The 16667-nt window shown below is 38.7% G+C and overlaps 1 protein-coding gene across 2 annotated transcripts in view; it reads right to left on the bottom strand.

Annotated features, from left to right (window-relative positions):
* LOC133653631 (receptor tyrosine-protein kinase erbB-3-like) overlaps positions 1-16667 on the bottom strand; it is a 45561-nt gene that overhangs the window by 5051 nt on the left and 23843 nt on the right. For both annotated transcript variants that reach the window (XM_062053130.1, XM_062053129.1), the window contains exons 4-26: positions 16121-16246; positions 15978-16040; positions 15709-15827; positions 12936-13077; positions 12745-12858; positions 12563-12680; positions 10415-10488; positions 10241-10331; positions 8098-8300; positions 7889-8021; positions 7726-7819; positions 5942-6099; positions 5805-5861; positions 4059-4200; positions 3859-3978; positions 3685-3783; positions 3435-3620; positions 3206-3361; positions 3062-3137; positions 2848-2994; positions 2672-2769; positions 1847-2023; positions 1696-1767 (exon numbers count right to left, since the gene is read on the bottom strand). In XM_062053130.1, coding sequence (XP_061909114.1) covers positions 1696-1767; positions 1847-2023; positions 2672-2769; positions 2848-2994; positions 3062-3137; positions 3206-3361; positions 3435-3620; positions 3685-3783; positions 3859-3978; positions 4059-4200; positions 5805-5861; positions 5942-6099; positions 7726-7819; positions 7889-8021; positions 8098-8300; positions 10241-10331; positions 10415-10488; positions 12563-12680; positions 12745-12858; positions 12936-13077; positions 15709-15827; positions 15978-16040; positions 16121-16246 — 2765 coding nt within the window. The remainder of the gene's footprint in view (positions 1-1695; positions 1768-1846; positions 2024-2671; positions 2770-2847; positions 2995-3061; positions 3138-3205; positions 3362-3434; positions 3621-3684; positions 3784-3858; positions 3979-4058; positions 4201-5804; positions 5862-5941; positions 6100-7725; positions 7820-7888; positions 8022-8097; positions 8301-10240; positions 10332-10414; positions 10489-12562; positions 12681-12744; positions 12859-12935; positions 13078-15708; positions 15828-15977; positions 16041-16120; positions 16247-16667) is intronic.

Genomic DNA, 16667 nt, shown 5'->3' with positions numbered 1-16667 from the left:
TTTGCCAATGGAGTTAAAGTCACAGTCGGACATTAAACTTTTCTCCACAAAACTGAAAAAGTGGCTTAAGGAAAATCAGAAGTGTGAGCACTAGAACTGGGTGTAGTATGCACCAGAGGTGGGACCAAGTCATTGCTTTGCAAGTCACAAGTAAGTCTCAAGTCTTTGCCCTCAAGTCTCGAGTCAAGTCCCGAGTCAAGACAGGCAAGTCCCGAGTCAAGTCCAAAGTCAAGACTAGAAAGTCTCAAGTCAAGTCCCAAGTCCTGCATTTTGAGTTTCGAGTCCTTTCAAGTCCTTTTAACCACAGACTAATATTTTTACACAGATTGTGTATGCTTTTAAAACGCTGTATTTATTTATTAAAACAAGTGCATTTGAAATTGCAGGAAAAAAAATGGTGCTGACATTGCAATTCATAATAGCACTATTAACCAGTCATTTTAATAGTTTAAACAATTTTAAACATTTAACTCATTCCTTTACAGAATAAACACATTTGCAAAAACAAACATTAACATACTATTGGTTGTATTTTATGAAAATAACATTACCACAAAGTTGAGAAGGAGCAAAGATCTTCAATATTTGTATGTGAGAATCACAAAGAAATCTTCTGGGGGAGGATGACACCCCTACAGGGGTTTGGTTTACAAACTTTCAGCCCCACCTAAAACAAAATTCACCAGCCGCCACTGATTATGATGCATTCTCATTTTAGGCAAAGTATAAGACAATACTTTCTTAACAGTATAATTGTAACCAGGAATAAGTCTTCAAGTAACAATATTCAAATACTAACATTGTTGGGTAAGACAGCATTTGGTTTTATTCTGAATCCAGTGAAACAGATTGGTGGTTTTAGCTTATATAAAGACTTTCAGGTGTTTATATATGTTTAAGTATTTGGCAGACGCTTTTATCCAAAGCGACATACATAAAAATTTTCAATGTGTTTTTATTTTTGTACTTGTCTTAATCCTTTTGTATGTGTTTTTCACTTTTCTCATCTTTTTTTAAAAGCCTAATCAGGGACAAGGGTTGCAAATTAGCCTGTTGCTAGAAGTCTTATGTACTTTGACATACCTATGGGTAGCAATGTTTAATTGTACTGTCCCGGTCAAGTAAATACATGAATGAATGAATGAATGAATGAATGAAAATCTAGGCTTCCGTTATTTGCTTCAATGTAAACTTCCTCATTCTGTAAGTGTCGGCATGTTTACTGGTCAGAGAACATAATGAAATAAATATAATTTAAAATAATATTTACTTGTAGCGCAAGTGACAAAGTCTACATGAGGTAAGTCTACACAAAATCTACACAAAGTACCGGTAGATAATTTTGATACTAATTAGTTTAGAGGAAAACTTTAGTGTTGATGAGCATGCTCAGTAGCGTTGGGTTGCTCTTTTTGACAAAGCAGCTGAATTCGTCGTAACACCGGCCTTGGGGAGCTGCAGTTCGTTGAAGGAGATATACATTCTAATATGTACTGTAAAGGGGAAACTGAGCTGGATTGCAAGCAGATCCCAGTGTGAAGTGCCTTGCTGAAGGGATGTACTCACTTTTGGATTCATTTCCACAACTGACTGTACATTGCCTTTAAGCACAAAATCCTTTATTTTGTTTGTGAAAACATGCTCCAGATTCTGCGCCTGTGCACGTGTTTGTGTGTGTGTGTGTGTTGATCCCACCTGGCGAAGGCTTTCTAAAGGACTTGGAGTCATTGGAAGGTATCCAACAGGGCCTGGTAGAGATGCACCACTCTACAAATCACAGAGCAAAATGGTTCAATGACTCTAATAGCGATGTCTATACGGGCCAAATCCAAATGTATTCAGTTACCCTGTAGGAATTTATCCTAGAGCGAGGGAGACTCCATGACGGAGAGTGTTGCAGAGGAGGTGTTGCCAAACCATCCTCCAATCCTTCCTCATCTTCATTGACCAAATCTGGGTGGAGCAGTCCTCGCTCGGAATCTCTGCGATGGACGTCTTGTGAGCCGTCATCTTGTCCCTCCAGCTGCACAACAACACAATTAAAAGGGCTCCTCCAATGCTGACAACATTGGCACTTATTTCATAGTTCTGGACCTAAAAAGGATCTCTGTGGTAAAATTCCCCCTGGTGACTATGGCCAGCTGACATCACCTACAGAAGACTGGAGGCAATTTCATATTGTGTAGTGTAGGTATCATCTTCATCACGAATCATGTTATTTTCATTCGGAATTTGAAGGTATGGTCAAACATGTCTGCCAAGTGCATTGTTGCAGGTTGTAGCAATACAAAGAAAGAAGGGGGTCAACCTGCATACATTTCCAAATGTTTGGAATATGAGGAAAGTATGGACCGCTCCAGTCAAATTGATTCAAGCAAAATGGGGCGTATCAAGCGAGAGGAGCGTAAGCGATCATTTTAATGATTCGGACTTCGAGGTTTCTCATTGTGCCCATTGGGTTGAGTTTTTTCTTCCCCTGATGCGGAATCTGGGCCGAGGATGTCGTTGTGGCCTGTGCAGCCCTTTGAGACACTTGTGATTAAGGGCTATATAAATAAACTTTGATTGATTGAACTTGTTAGTGAAATTTCGGTCATCTGGTCCCTATGTGTCCTTTCAGTAAACACGTTAGTGTTGAAGCTAGAGTTGAGTGAAATAGTAATGGCATCACCTTGATGACCAGATATCTGGGTGGATCTCTTGCCATGCGAGTGAAGTCGCTTGCCAGCTCTTTGAAGGTGGGTCTTATGTTTTCATCAATCATCCAACCTGAAAAGGAAACAGTTGCGTTTACCATCTTGTATGTGAAAGATTATGTGCATCACTAGTAGGTGTGGTGGTACTGACATTTGACCATGAACATGTAGACGTCTATGGTGCAGATGTAAGGTTGTGACAGACGCTCGCCTTTCTCCAGCAGGCCCGGCACTTCCTGCGGCTGCACGGAACCGTAAGGCTCCGCCCCGAACGACATCATCTCCCAAACTGTCACCCCTGGAAGAAAGATTACTCAAAACTTGAGAATTTTCTGAAGTTTGCTAATAAAAATAAAGCATCTCACCGTAACTCCAGACATCACTTTGATGGGTGTATCTTCCAAACAGGATGCTTTCAAGAGCCATCCATTTGATTGGCGTCTGCATTAGTTCAAGTGAATTAGCTCCGATTGATGTAGTTTGATAACAAAATGTCCAAGAAACTCAACCTTGTTGTCGGTGTAGACATATTTCTTGTCGTCAGGATAAAGGAGATCAGCTACACCGTAGTCCGAAATCTGAACTTGGTAGTTGTTTTTCAGCAGGATGTTGCGTGCAGCCAAGTTCCTGTGCACCACACAGTGTTCCTCCAAGTAGTACATCCCCTGAGACAAGAATATGTCACAACTTTACTCTAATTAAGGAAACATAAAAGATTGTAAGTCCATTTGTACCTACTTTGGCTATCTGCACACACCAGTTGAGCAAGCGTTGGGGTCCCAGGCTGTTCCTGTGCTGCTTGATGTGCTCCAATAAGGAGCCAAGTGAACTCAGCTGAGTCACCAGCTGCAGACTGGACCCAGGACAAATTCCTAGGAGCCTCACTATGTAGGGGTGGTCCAGACTGCCCAATGAAAGCATGTGCTGCAGAGATTGGAGATGCAACAAGTTACCTATAGTCCACTTTTCAAGATAGTCAAAGCCTCACATTGGTTATCTCCGTGAAGGTCTGACGGCCCGAACTGTCCTGAATGGTCTTGACAGCCACAGGGATCTTTACCGTTTCTCCTTCTGGAGTCCAAAAACCCTTTGGAGCAGATATACAGCTGTAAAAACGTACCCATTTTCATATTCATCACCTGTTCAGCCAGTTCTTTGATACCCTGTGCACGGTGCCAAAAACCCCCGACCCGATGACTTTGAGCTTTTTTAGCTCTGATGGCTTCAGAATGTGAGCATAAACCTTGGTTCCTTTCTCCCCGGGACCCAGTGGCTCAAAACTCTGCCAAAACACAAGAATAATCCCCACATGAACACATGTTTATTGACGCAAAGACGGCTAACGGCAGCTGATTGACTCACCTCGCCGCTCTCGAGGTACCTCCTCATGGCTCTCTTGCGGCGAATGGCCAGGCCTCGATGGTACAGCACGCCCAGGAAAAACAACACTAGGCAGAATATCAAGCCAGCTGGCACACCTAATGCGATGCCTGTGATCTGGCCACTTCAGAGCGAAGGAGATGATAGGGTGGGGATGTGGGGCGAAAAAGGTCAGAAATAGAGCTAAGTAAAGTGCGATAATGATGTCATGATGTTGGTTCCTGTGGCAGCGGCAACAAGAAGATCAGATAAAACACATGCTCCACTAAGGTTGATGTCAAGTCAGCGGGATGTTCTTGTGGATAACCATTGTACACTAATGCACAGTAACTCACTCAGTAGCTCACAAAATATTATGAATTTAAAATTTGCTCTCAGGGCTGTACGGTGCCAACTTACTCGCATTTGCGACTAAAAATAGATTGTGCGATCTTTTTGCTCCCACAATAGATCCATAAAAATTGGATCAAACAGAGTAAGATTTGGGGAAAAGAAACATTGTCGTCAGCAAACCATATAGACGTCATCTCTACCCTAGCTTCTGGGCATCTGCTCAGCGCAGATGTGATCACGTGTACACCGCTCTCGCAACATGCTCGCTTAGCTGCTACCAAAACAGATTTAATTTCAACAACTAAATATATGAACTTGATAGTAAATAAACCCAAGTTTCCACTGCTTGATCTAGTGCTCATTCATGTTGATGGTGTTTTACTTGACTTTAAATACTTTAAATGTCTTTCTCTGTTGCTCAAACGGCGTCTGCGCATACATGCTGCATCTGACGAGTTAAAAAGCAGAAAAAAAACAATGCAAAAAGGCCCCTAGAGAAAAAGATAAAAGCTATTATTGCTGGTCGGCAGACAATTGCAGCTATATTTTGTGCCTCCACTGCTAATGATCAGACTAGCGATAGTATTTCAATGTAGTCTGTACATTGCTGTCTCTTCTGTAATGCAGTGCAATGTACAGAGACATCCTGGAAACTAAACAGCGTATCCCTTCCAAGCTGATAGAGTGCTACAAAAAGTAACGGGCAAATCTGCCCAAAGATAGGTGTGCTAAGCTTGAGGCATCATATTCACAAAGACTTGTGGCTGTAATTGCCGCCAGAGGTGAATCAACAAAGTACCGGTATTGAGCAAATGTTGTGAATACTTATTTCATGTGATTTTTTTAGCTTGAATAAATTAACATAATAAAAATAATAAAAAAAAACTTTTCAGATTGTCATTATGGGGTATTGTCTGTGGAATTTTGAGGACAAAATTAATGTATTCTATTTTGAAATAAGGCTGTAACATAGCAAAATGTGGAAGAAGTGAAGCGCTGTGAACTGTAACAGTACTATTACTTTAGTACAATTTTTGCCTCTTTCATACCCACTTCTGCTGTAATGTAAGCACACAACAAAGACATCTTCTATTATATGTTGCATTTATAATGTTTGGTTATGTTACTGTCACGGAGTTATGCAATAACTTTATTACTGTGGTTTTACTTTGCAGCGGTGTACAACTGAACTACATCATAGTGAGAGCTGTTTCCAATATTTTGGTTTCCTGTTTTGTCTAGCGCCAAAATATTAGACCTAGCTTTTTATTTGCTGACCATGCAACCTGATGATGATTTCAGGAATAGTGCTTTATTTTACAAACACCATCCCTCATTTAACAACCAGTCAGTGTAGCTTTGTACACTAACGACACTAACACTTTAAATACTAACCTGCTGGCTGCCAGTCTGACCGTCTCAAAACAACCACTGAGTTCTGGGCCTGAGCATCTGTAACACACAGATTCTGGATATCACTTATAGTTTATGTGAAGAAGGTGTAAAACACATTTTGTGAGTCTGCATCTCACCCTTGGGTGCAATTTTGGTGGCATGGTTCACAGTGACCTTCTTTGTTGGGGTACTTGAAGATGAGTCCTCTCTGTCCATCATCCACCCCAGCTGGGCAAGAGGACATACAGTATGGACCATCGCGGAGGTTGGCACATGCCACACACTCATATGCACCCTGACAGAGAGAGGTTGTGGGCTTGTGTGTTTGCAATAGTCTGCTGCAGCCACGCACCACATTTTGAGTTCAGAAGACACAATTGGCTTGAGTATGTGACATTTATTGTAATTATTATTGCCTATTTATTTAAAAAAAAAGAAAGAAAAAAAAGCAATTTTCAAGGATAAGATATTTTATATTTTTGTGAAATCATTGCAATAAAGTAATTTAAAAAAAGAATAAGGGGGCATGGCTTGGAGGATTAATTTTCTATTTTCTCCTTTTTTATCTAGGAAAAACAATTTTAATTCTCTTTGACTCAAATTTAAATCTATTCACAGGCATGTTTTTGTATTGTCAAGAAAACATGATAAATAAATTATTTGTTTATTTTTATTGCAAAATAACAAATTAAAAGGAAATGACTGTGGGCTCTAAGGAAATTACAATTTTTTACAATGGTAAGGCTACTAGGTTTGTTAATAATCAGTGTTTCGTAACCAGCTCATTGTTGGGCCGCGAGCACTCTCTGGAACTACAAATATCTGTTTCGCAGCTGTGGTCTGTCCTAAGTTATAATACACTTTTCCACCACTTGAGGCAGTAATGACAACCTCAAACAAACACAAGAAGTCTGTAACTAAAGTCATAGAGCAGCACAAAAATTATGACTAAAGTGGTGAGGCAACATTTTTCATTTGCACTTTTTTTTTTTGACAGTTTAGTTAAGTAAAATATTTATTAAGTATTCAGTACATTTTTTTTATACAACATAATTGTAGGTTAATGTATATTTCCTTGTTTTTTAAACCTAAAGTTAATGTGTTCATTAATAATATGTGCGATTAACACATAGTTTCATATATTTCGATAAGGTTGCAAACTGTGAGTAGGTTATATGAAATTATTGGCTACTGTTAAAATCAAGAGTAAGATTACTAATTCAGTGGTAATATTTGAGTGGGCCCCTTTTTTTTTTACTTGTGTCTCGCAGGACGGGAATTATACAAAAGTGGTGTTTGAAAAAGTTTATGATCTTACTCACCAGTTTAACAGCGACACAGCAAACGTTTTTAAATGATTTTTATTAAAGATTAAATTAAAGTACCAATGATTGTCACACACACACTAGATGTGGTGAAATTTGTCCTCCGCATTTGACCCATCCCCTTGGGGAGCAGTGGGCAGCAGCGGCGCCGCGCCCGGGAATCATTTTTGGTGATTTAACCCCCAACTCCAACCCTTGATGCTGAGTGCCAAGCAGGGAGGTAATGGGTCCCATTTTTATAGTCTTTGGTATGACTCGGCTGGGATTTGAACTCCAACCTACCGATCTCAGGGCGGACACGCTAACTATCTCAAATTTGTCACTCAATTGAATGATCGTGACTCGCGCTTAAATCGCATCTGACCTCTAATTACATAGCTGCCCATGCCGGTAATCATTGTCACATGGGAAGAAGGCAGCCCGAGAAAGCCAATCAATGAGTTTGTGGGCGGTCTAAATTCTGAGCGGCGGTTTTCCGCCTGGCACAAGTGTTTGACTTGTCTCCATTCAATTGTGTTACGTTATTTTTGGACATTAAAAGTACAGGGCACATGTCTCCTCAGTAAGTTGACACAATTCAGTATGTGAGTGTTTACCGGTCCACGGCAGCTGACTTTTCCATGCTGAGCTTTACACTCTGAATGGCAGGCAATGCACTCTCCGTCAGACCCGGCAAATTCTCTTGGGGCTCTTTGGAACCAAAAGTCAATATTAGACAGAGACACTTTTTAACAACACTACCAGCTACAGGAAACCGACCCAGTATGAAAATGACAGCTCTCCACACAAGTGCCATTTCGGCTGTAGTTCTTGCAGAAGAGACACTGGTCAGGCCCCGGGCCCCAGCAACCGGAGTCTGAGCACAACGAGTCACACACACGCCCCTCTACAACTGTAACGAAGAAAATAATCCGTTCAAAGCAAAGCGGAAAAAAAATATCCAGCAGCAGCAGAAGAGGACGCTTTACCACATTCCACCAGTGGCCTGTTGGTGTTGATGTTGTTGACTTGGACTCTGCGCCCTCTGAACAACTTGGCCCAGTTGACAGTGTGGAGGTAGCACAGCTTGGCGTTCTGACTGATGTACACGCTGCCATCGCTGATCTCTTGGAGAGAGCGCAGACCCAGCGAGGTGAGGGTGGGTATGTGCATCACCATCAGGGAAAAGCGTCTTTGATGCAAAAGGGTGGATGAAAACACATCAAGCCTAAAAATGGTTGTGATGCTTCAATGTGTTCTCACAAGATTGCATAGAATACAAAAATATTTCATATTATCATTTGACTGTTTTCTGTCTGTTTACACGTTGGAACAAACTTGGCAGACATGGCCATGACATCCTGTCAACAAGTATGTTTTGACTATAGAGCTGTCAAAAATAACGAGTTGAATCATATGATTAATCACAAAAAAACATCACATTAATCATGTATCAAAGGTCAGTGATCAGGTCAATGCATACGTTAGTACAAAGATGAGTAAGGAGACTGACTTTTATGTTCGCTGGCAAATTTGATTTCAATATACACCCAAATGGGATTTAAGAAAAAAATTGTACCAACATTTGAGCAATTATGACAAGCCTTAAATTTAATAGTTAAAATGTTTTCCTGTCTGACATTCTGACAATGACATTGCATTTGTGCCTAAAAACCGGGCTCTTGTTTAGGTTAATATAAATTATGCAATCACGATTTAACATGTGATTAATCATTATTAATTTAAATACAAAAGTGTGATTAATCTGATTAAAAAATAATCATTTGACATCATTAATTAAAACTTAAAAAAAAGTTGCTATTTGACATTCGGACAATGATATTGCATTTGTGTCTAAAAATTGGGCTCTTTTTGAAGCAATTTAAATGATGAAAGTGAGTAAAAACCTATGAATATTCCAAATTCATAAATATGATAAATCAGATTAAAAAAATAAATAAATTACAGCACTAATTTAAACATTAAAACAGATTTTTGTGGTACTACCATTCAAAAGTTTTAGAACACCTCATTTATAGCAATAAGTATGTCCAAACATTTCACTTCTACTTCAAATGTAACCAAAATTTAAAAAGTTAACATCCTTTGCTGTCAGTGTTGTAAATAAACAAATAAATGAATCAGCATGCAATTGTGGAAGTGCAGACTTTCAACTTTAATCCAAGTGCTGTGACAACATATAGTTATTTGCAGTTCAGTTTGCTTTATTTCAAATCCATTCCAACAACAACAGTGATAGCAAATGATGTAAAAGTTGTGAGTAAATGTATGGTATTTTTTATGAGAGTATTAAAATGTAAATAGTATATCATTAGTATTAAAGGAACAAGCGGTAGAACATGGTTGGATGGATAGTAATCCATTTATAGTAATTTTTTCCACTCAAATGTTTGGACATATCATACTTACTTACTGCTATAAATGAGCTGTTCTAAAACTTTTGACCAGTAGTGTACATGTAGTACATTTATTTAAATATAATAATATATATGTAAACTATTGTTTATAATTTCTAATTAACAAAAGCAAGGTGGACTATGGAATCGCATTAGTTTGTGATCAGCACTCTTAAATTCTTGCCACTTCTTCTGCGCATCAGACAGTTACGCGGAAATATTTGTTCATTTACTTTTACATATTTGCACAAATATGACACTTTTTAAAATATTAACCAAAATGCTGACAAGACAACCTGAATCTTTGTCAAAACACATTTTTGTAAATATATTTTTAAGACAAAAATGTTAAAATGTTTTTGCTACCGCGGTGTATCATATGCACCATATATGCGACAGGAAGAAAAGCTCTGACTTGCTTGTGGATGGCACATATAAATATTTAGACTTTTTCTAGGAAAGAGATATTGTTTTATATTCAGGTCAAAATAGTAATTATTTATTTAACTGTTGAGAAAAAAGGCTCTTGGGTCACATTAGTTTATGCCTGTGATGTGTGTTTACTTTTATTGGACAATATTGTCGCTACTTTTATCAACATCATGTAATTAAAGTTGTGCTCTTGGACTACAAATCCTATCACGTGACTCGTTGAAACAGAACACACAGGAACACGCGTAGAGGGATAAAAGCACATCATGTAAACAAAACTTACTTATAAAGTGACCTTCCCTGAATGGTCGTGAGACTGGAAAAGACTGATAAATCACTGAGCTCTTTGGGCCATGACTGGATGTTTAGAATATCTGATAATTAAACACACAGTTAAGGACATTGGACATCATCACACGTTCAGCACCAAAGCGTAGAATTTCAAGAGATATGATACCTGTTATCTCTCTCACGGTGCGGAAAATGTCCAGCTTTTTAGCATCAAGAGGTGGGATCTTCTTAAAATCGTCGCTGATAAAAAAAAATTAACCCCAAAAAAAGACAGAAACAGGGAGAAACACTGTCATATGAACCTATTTATGTCGGCTATCAGTCCAATATTAACAAAAAACAAGTAATGGATTACATCGCCTTGCATGTAAACTTTCTAATAATAGGCTCAGATACAAGCAGTCCTATAGTGCATTTACTTGTGACAAAGCTGGACAGCCAATTATATACTAAATGTCTTCCAATAAGCACACAAAGTTTGTCTTTTCTTGTATTTTAGTGAAGTCATTAACAAAAAAGTAAACATGGAAGGCCATATGCTACTAGGTGCTAGCAGCTACACAACAGCTAAGCATACAATAGCACACAAGCTAGATGTAGGTAATAAAGGTCTTTAATTGAACAACATTGCAGTCTAAAACATGGCATTTGTCAATATTAACAAGTATCAAATAATTATAGTTATATTACTTAGAAGTCTCCAAGGCAGAAGTGTGTGAAAAAGTATCGAGTAACACACATGTCCGCATCCTTCAACTTATTGCGCCATGATCTTAAATTAATTAATTATTGTGACCACTAAGTGTTTATAAAAAAACAAAAAAAACAAATTACTATTGTACTTCAATTTAAAAACAGCATAAGTCCATTGCAGATGGTTATTAATAAATAGGTTAGTGTTTTTCATGGCTCCAATATCAGTATTATACCAGGAGTTGCCACTGAAAGAAACATTGTAACTACGGTAATGAACACATCTGGGAGAAATTGTCAACATACAGTCGCGGTCAAAAGTTTACATACACTTGTAAAGAACATAATGTCATGGCTGTCTTGAGTTTACAATAATTTCTACAACTCTTATTTTATTGTGGTAGAGTGATTGGAGCACATTCTTGTTGGTCACAAAAAAAATTAATGAAGTTTGGTTCTTTTATAAATGTATTATGGGTTTACTGAAAATGTGACCAAATCTGCTGGGTCAAAAGTATACATACAGCAATGTTAATATTTGGTTACATGTCCCTTGGCAAGTTTCACTGCAATAAGGCGCTTTTGGTAGCCATCCACAAGCTTCTGGTTGAAATTTTGACCACTCCTGTTGACAAAATTGGTGCAGTTCAGCTACATGTGTTGGTTTTCTGACATGGACTTGTTTCTTCAGCATTGTCCACATGTTCTCAATGGGGTTTAAGTCAGGACTTTGGGAAGCCCATTCTAAAATCTTAATTCTAGCCGGATTTAGCCATTCTTTTACCACTTTTGACGTGTGGTTGGGGTCATTGTCCTGTTGGAACACCCAACTGCGCCCAAGACCCAACCTCCGGGCTGATGATTTTAGGTTGTCCTGAAGAATTTGGAGGTAATCCTCCTTTTTTATTGTCCCATTTACTCTCTGTTTACACCAGTTCCATCGGCAGCAAAACAGGCCCAGAGAATAATACTACCACCACCATGCTTGACGATAGACATGGTGTTCCTGGGATTAAAGGCCTCACCTTTTCTCTTCCAAACATATTGCTGGGTATTGTGGCCAAACAGCTTAATTTTTGATGTTGGGCGCAGTTGGGTGTTCCAACAGGACAATGACCCCAAACACACGTCAAAAGTGGTAAATCAGGCTAGAATGAAGGTTTTAGAACGGCCTTCCCAAAGTCCTGACTTAAACGTGTGGAAAATGCTGAAGAAACAAGTCCATGTCAGAAAACCAACAAATTTAGCTGGACTGCACCAATTTTGTCAAGAGGAGTGGTCAAAAATTCAACCAGAAGCTTGTGGATGGCTACCAAAAGCACCTTATTGCAGTGAAACTTGCCAAGGGACATGTAACAAAAATATTAACATTGCTGTATGTATACTTTTGACCCAGCAGATTTGGTCACATTTTCAGTAGACCCATAATAAATTCATAAAAGAACCAAACTTCATGAATTTTTTTTTTTGACCAACAAGTATGTGCTCCAATCACTCTATCACAAAAAAATAAGAGTTGTAGAAATTATTGGAAACTCAAGACAGCCATGACATTATGTTCTTTACAAGTGTATGTAAACCTTTGACCACGACTGTACTTGACGTGTTTGCACAAACATACCCAAGAATCCCTGTGACCAGGAAGTGAAGACTTCCTTGGATTTTGGTGCAGTTGATGAAACTGTCAATGTTACTGGAGTCCACAGTCTGCCTGTGTTCTGCACCTGTGCCTTCACACACTGCCAGGACAAAGCAAAATAATGATTTCAATATTAATGATGCACAATTTTAGTTGTGTCCAACCTTTTGGGCAGAGACCACTGCAAGGCTCACAGCGCCTCTGTCCCTTTCGCTCTACCTCCATCTTGTCTGGGGGACAGACGCTCACACAGGAACTCCCATCTACTACAAAATGAGCTAACAAATAGGAGAATGAACGTGAATCAAAATGATCCAAACAATGCTGAAGTGTGTTGCCGGGATACAACACTCACCGGGGCATTGAGAGACACAAATGGATCCGTATTGATATTTGGCAATTGGATTAGTCTCCATCTGAAAAGACTGCTTGTTGTAGATGAGAGCTTGTGGACACTGAGGGACGCAGGCTCCAGAGTCGTTGAAATGGCGACACGCCTACATAAAAATAACCAAGTAATATACACTCAAGGGACACTTCCTTTTGTACACTTCCATTACACTGTCGGAGAGATATTAACCTAACAATATAGGTATATATTAAATGTGTGGTATTGAATGCTACATACAATTTTTTGATTCCCATTTAAATAATTTGGGTTTTTGCCCTCGAAGCATTGCTGTATTCAAAAACTCACACCCCAAGTTTTTTTTTTTAATTACAAAAAAACACCCCAAAAAATATATGTCATAATAATAAAAATAAAAATATATTAATCTAATCACTTTTGTAACGTTTACATTCTGATACTATAATAGGTATTGATAGTATCGACATCTGGATAGATAATAATAATAATAATAATAATGGATTAGATTTTATATCGCGCTTTTCTATTGTCAGATACTCAAAGCGCTCACAGAGAAGTGGGAACCCATCATTCATTCACACCTGGTGGTGGTAAGCTACTTTTGTAGCCACAGCTGCCCTGGGGTAGACTGACGGAAACGAGGCTGCCAGTTTGCACCTACGGCCCCTCCGACCACCACCTATCATTCATTCATCATTCATTCACCAGTGTGAGCGGCACCGGGGGCAAGGGTGAAGTGTCCTGCCCAAGGACACAACGGAAGCGATTTGGATGTCAAGAGGCGGGGAGCGAACCTGCAACCCTCAGGTTTCTGGCACGGCCGCTCTACCCACTACGCCATGCCGCCCCATAGATGATCCTCACTTTCCATTGAAGCTTTAGCGGTTAGCTTCTTGTGTTGTCCTGCTCCCTGTGTGTGTGTAGTGTGGTCAGCCATTCCATTACCTGTAGTCCTCCAGTGATAATGATCCTTGGAAGAAACCAAATGTATTTATCGCCACGATTGTGAGGGTTACTATCTTGAGTTTGAGTTTATTTCGAACATGCATGCATACAACATGATACAAACGTACATCACAATTTCCAGTTTCTCTATTCAGCATGTTCGAAAAGGAGTAGGAAGAAGCAGAGCTTATAGCAGAGCTCTTAGAAGCGACTTAGCACTGTGGACAGATGACTTGTGGATAGAGATGTCGATAATATATATATATGTTTTAAAATGTAATATCGGAAATTATCGGTATCGCTTTTTTTATTATCGGTATCGTTTTTATTTTATTTTATTTTTTTTATTTTTTTTGTTAAATCAACATAAAAAACACAAGATACACTTACAATTAATGCACCAACCCAAAAAACCTCCCTCCCCCATTCACACTCATTCACACAAAAGGGTTGTTTCTTTCTGTTATTAATATTCTGGTTCCTACATTATATATCAAAATATATCAATACAGTCTGCAAGGGATACAGTCCGTAAGCACACATGATTGTGCGTGCTGCTGCTCCACTAATAGTACTAATCTTTAACAGTTAATTTTACTCATTTTCATCAATCACTAGTTTCTATGTAACTGTTTTTATATTGTTTTACTTTCTTTTTTATTTAAGAAAATGTTTTTAATTTATTTATCTTATTTGATTAATTAAAAAAAAAAAGGACCTTATCTTCACCATACCTGGTTGTCCAAATTAGGCATAACAATGTGTTAATTCCACGACTGTATATATCGTATCGGTTGATATCGGTATCGGTAATTAAGAGTTGGACAATATCGGAATATCGGATATCGGCAAAAAAGCCTACTTGTGGACATTGCTATTAGAAACAACTGAAATTACGATGCAGTGCAGTTCTCTATACCACTTCAGATTGTGTATTAATTTCGAATATTGTGCATAGCAGATTTAAATCCATGTCAAATAAACAACAATAAAGGAGAGACATTAAAACGTTTTTAAGCAGTGTATAAAAATGTAACTGATGCATGTTTTGTGATAGTGAGCAGTTTAAAGGACATACCAAAGTCAAAGGTACCCAACCTAGGGATGGGTACCTTTCACATTTGAATTGATACAGTACCAATTTCTGGTTCTTGACACCGGTACTTTTAATTTTCAGCACTTTAATGTGTCATCTTAGTTGTAGTTTTCATTACCAAATCTGGAGGTGTTGAACTTGCCATATAAAATCGCTAATGTTAATTGGTAGCCTGTCTATGGAAAATCCAATGGAAATGTGTTTACCAGACGCAGTCGGGCTAAGTCCGTTCTGACTGCTTGTTTCCCGACCAAGTGCTTGAACCGAGTCTGCAATCGGACAAGACATCATGTGCAGCAAAATGTATCCAAATATGGCACTGTTTGATTTCACGTCAATTAGTACCCAGTAGTACCGACAGACTTCGATCGGTACCAATATAAGTACCAATTTCAATACCCATCCCTAAGGGGGCCTGTCCCATTGCCTGAGAAAATTATTTTCTAGAACATGATTTGGTTTAATTTTAAAAATGTTCTGCTCACCTCATACTTTTTTTTTTTTACCGTCCCACCGTCGGTACTAAAAATCAGTAACTGAAGTCTGACAAGAAAAGGATTTTAACTGATTTTGTTACAAGCTTCTGTGCCTGATCACCTCAAGCCTTCTGGTATCTACCAGGGGACAATGTTTGACCTCACACTTCAGTGATGATTAGTATTGTATTCAATGTGAAAATGTAGGTTATAATATAGACAAGATAAACATGTCACTTACAAAACAATCCGCATCCACAGGCCCGGTGCATCCTGCAGCACACTCTATATGGCAGCAGTCCCTTGGGCTCGCCCCAAAACAACGACCGTTGCACTGCGGGGCGCACACCGTCTTCGTCACTGAGACGCAACCAGACACAAGAGCGTAGGATAGGTCATTAACGTGTTGTTGTGTCGTTGTGTGTGCGTCATTATGAGGAGAGAAGTTCACAGAATGTCATAACACCAAAAAAGTTTCCAAAGAGAAAGGCAGCGATTGTGTGCACTCACAGATTTGACAGTGCAGCTCATCAGGCCCCCAGCAGTAATCCCCACAAGATTTGTGACACGCGCCTGAGACATGAGTAAAACGGCATTCAACGTTGCTCACGTGTTGAAAAAATACTTTTTTTGTGGGGAAAAGCAGTGCAGACCTCGCTGTCCATTGTAGCGGATGTCAATAGGGGCATTGCTGTCCCTTATTATATCTTGCCAGTAGATCCACGGGCCATAATTCAGGTATTTATTATTAATAATCTGTACTCCTCCCTCCATAATCTCTGTAAAAGAAGTAGACACAAGAGCAGACAAGTTATAGTAATAATACTGTATAATGATAATACCTGTAGAATATAGATTTGACAATTATTGATGTAATATATTTATTAATCAATTCTAAAATAAATGATAACTTTCTGTCAAACCTTCACTGCATTATTTACTGATGTATTCATCCATCTTTAATCACTGTATTAAATATATTATCATATAGCATATATTATTTTATTATTTATATATATATATATATATAGGCTCCAGCACGCCCGTGACCCTGAAAGGGACAAGCGGTAGAAAATGGATGGATTTATTTCTTTAACCTATTTTATTTTCTATTAAGTATTAATATATTTTTTCCATCCCCTTTTCTTACTTTCACCAAAGCATAAGCGAACAATCTACTGCTACACTTTCTCTACTAAT

This window comes from Entelurus aequoreus, linkage group LG07 (assembly GCF_033978785.1).
Source record: "Entelurus aequoreus isolate RoL-2023_Sb linkage group LG07, RoL_Eaeq_v1.1, whole genome shotgun sequence".
NCBI classification, from domain to species: domain Eukaryota; kingdom Metazoa; phylum Chordata; class Actinopteri; order Syngnathiformes; family Syngnathidae; genus Entelurus; species Entelurus aequoreus.
This window is presented reverse-complemented; position numbering and strand designations above follow the sequence as displayed.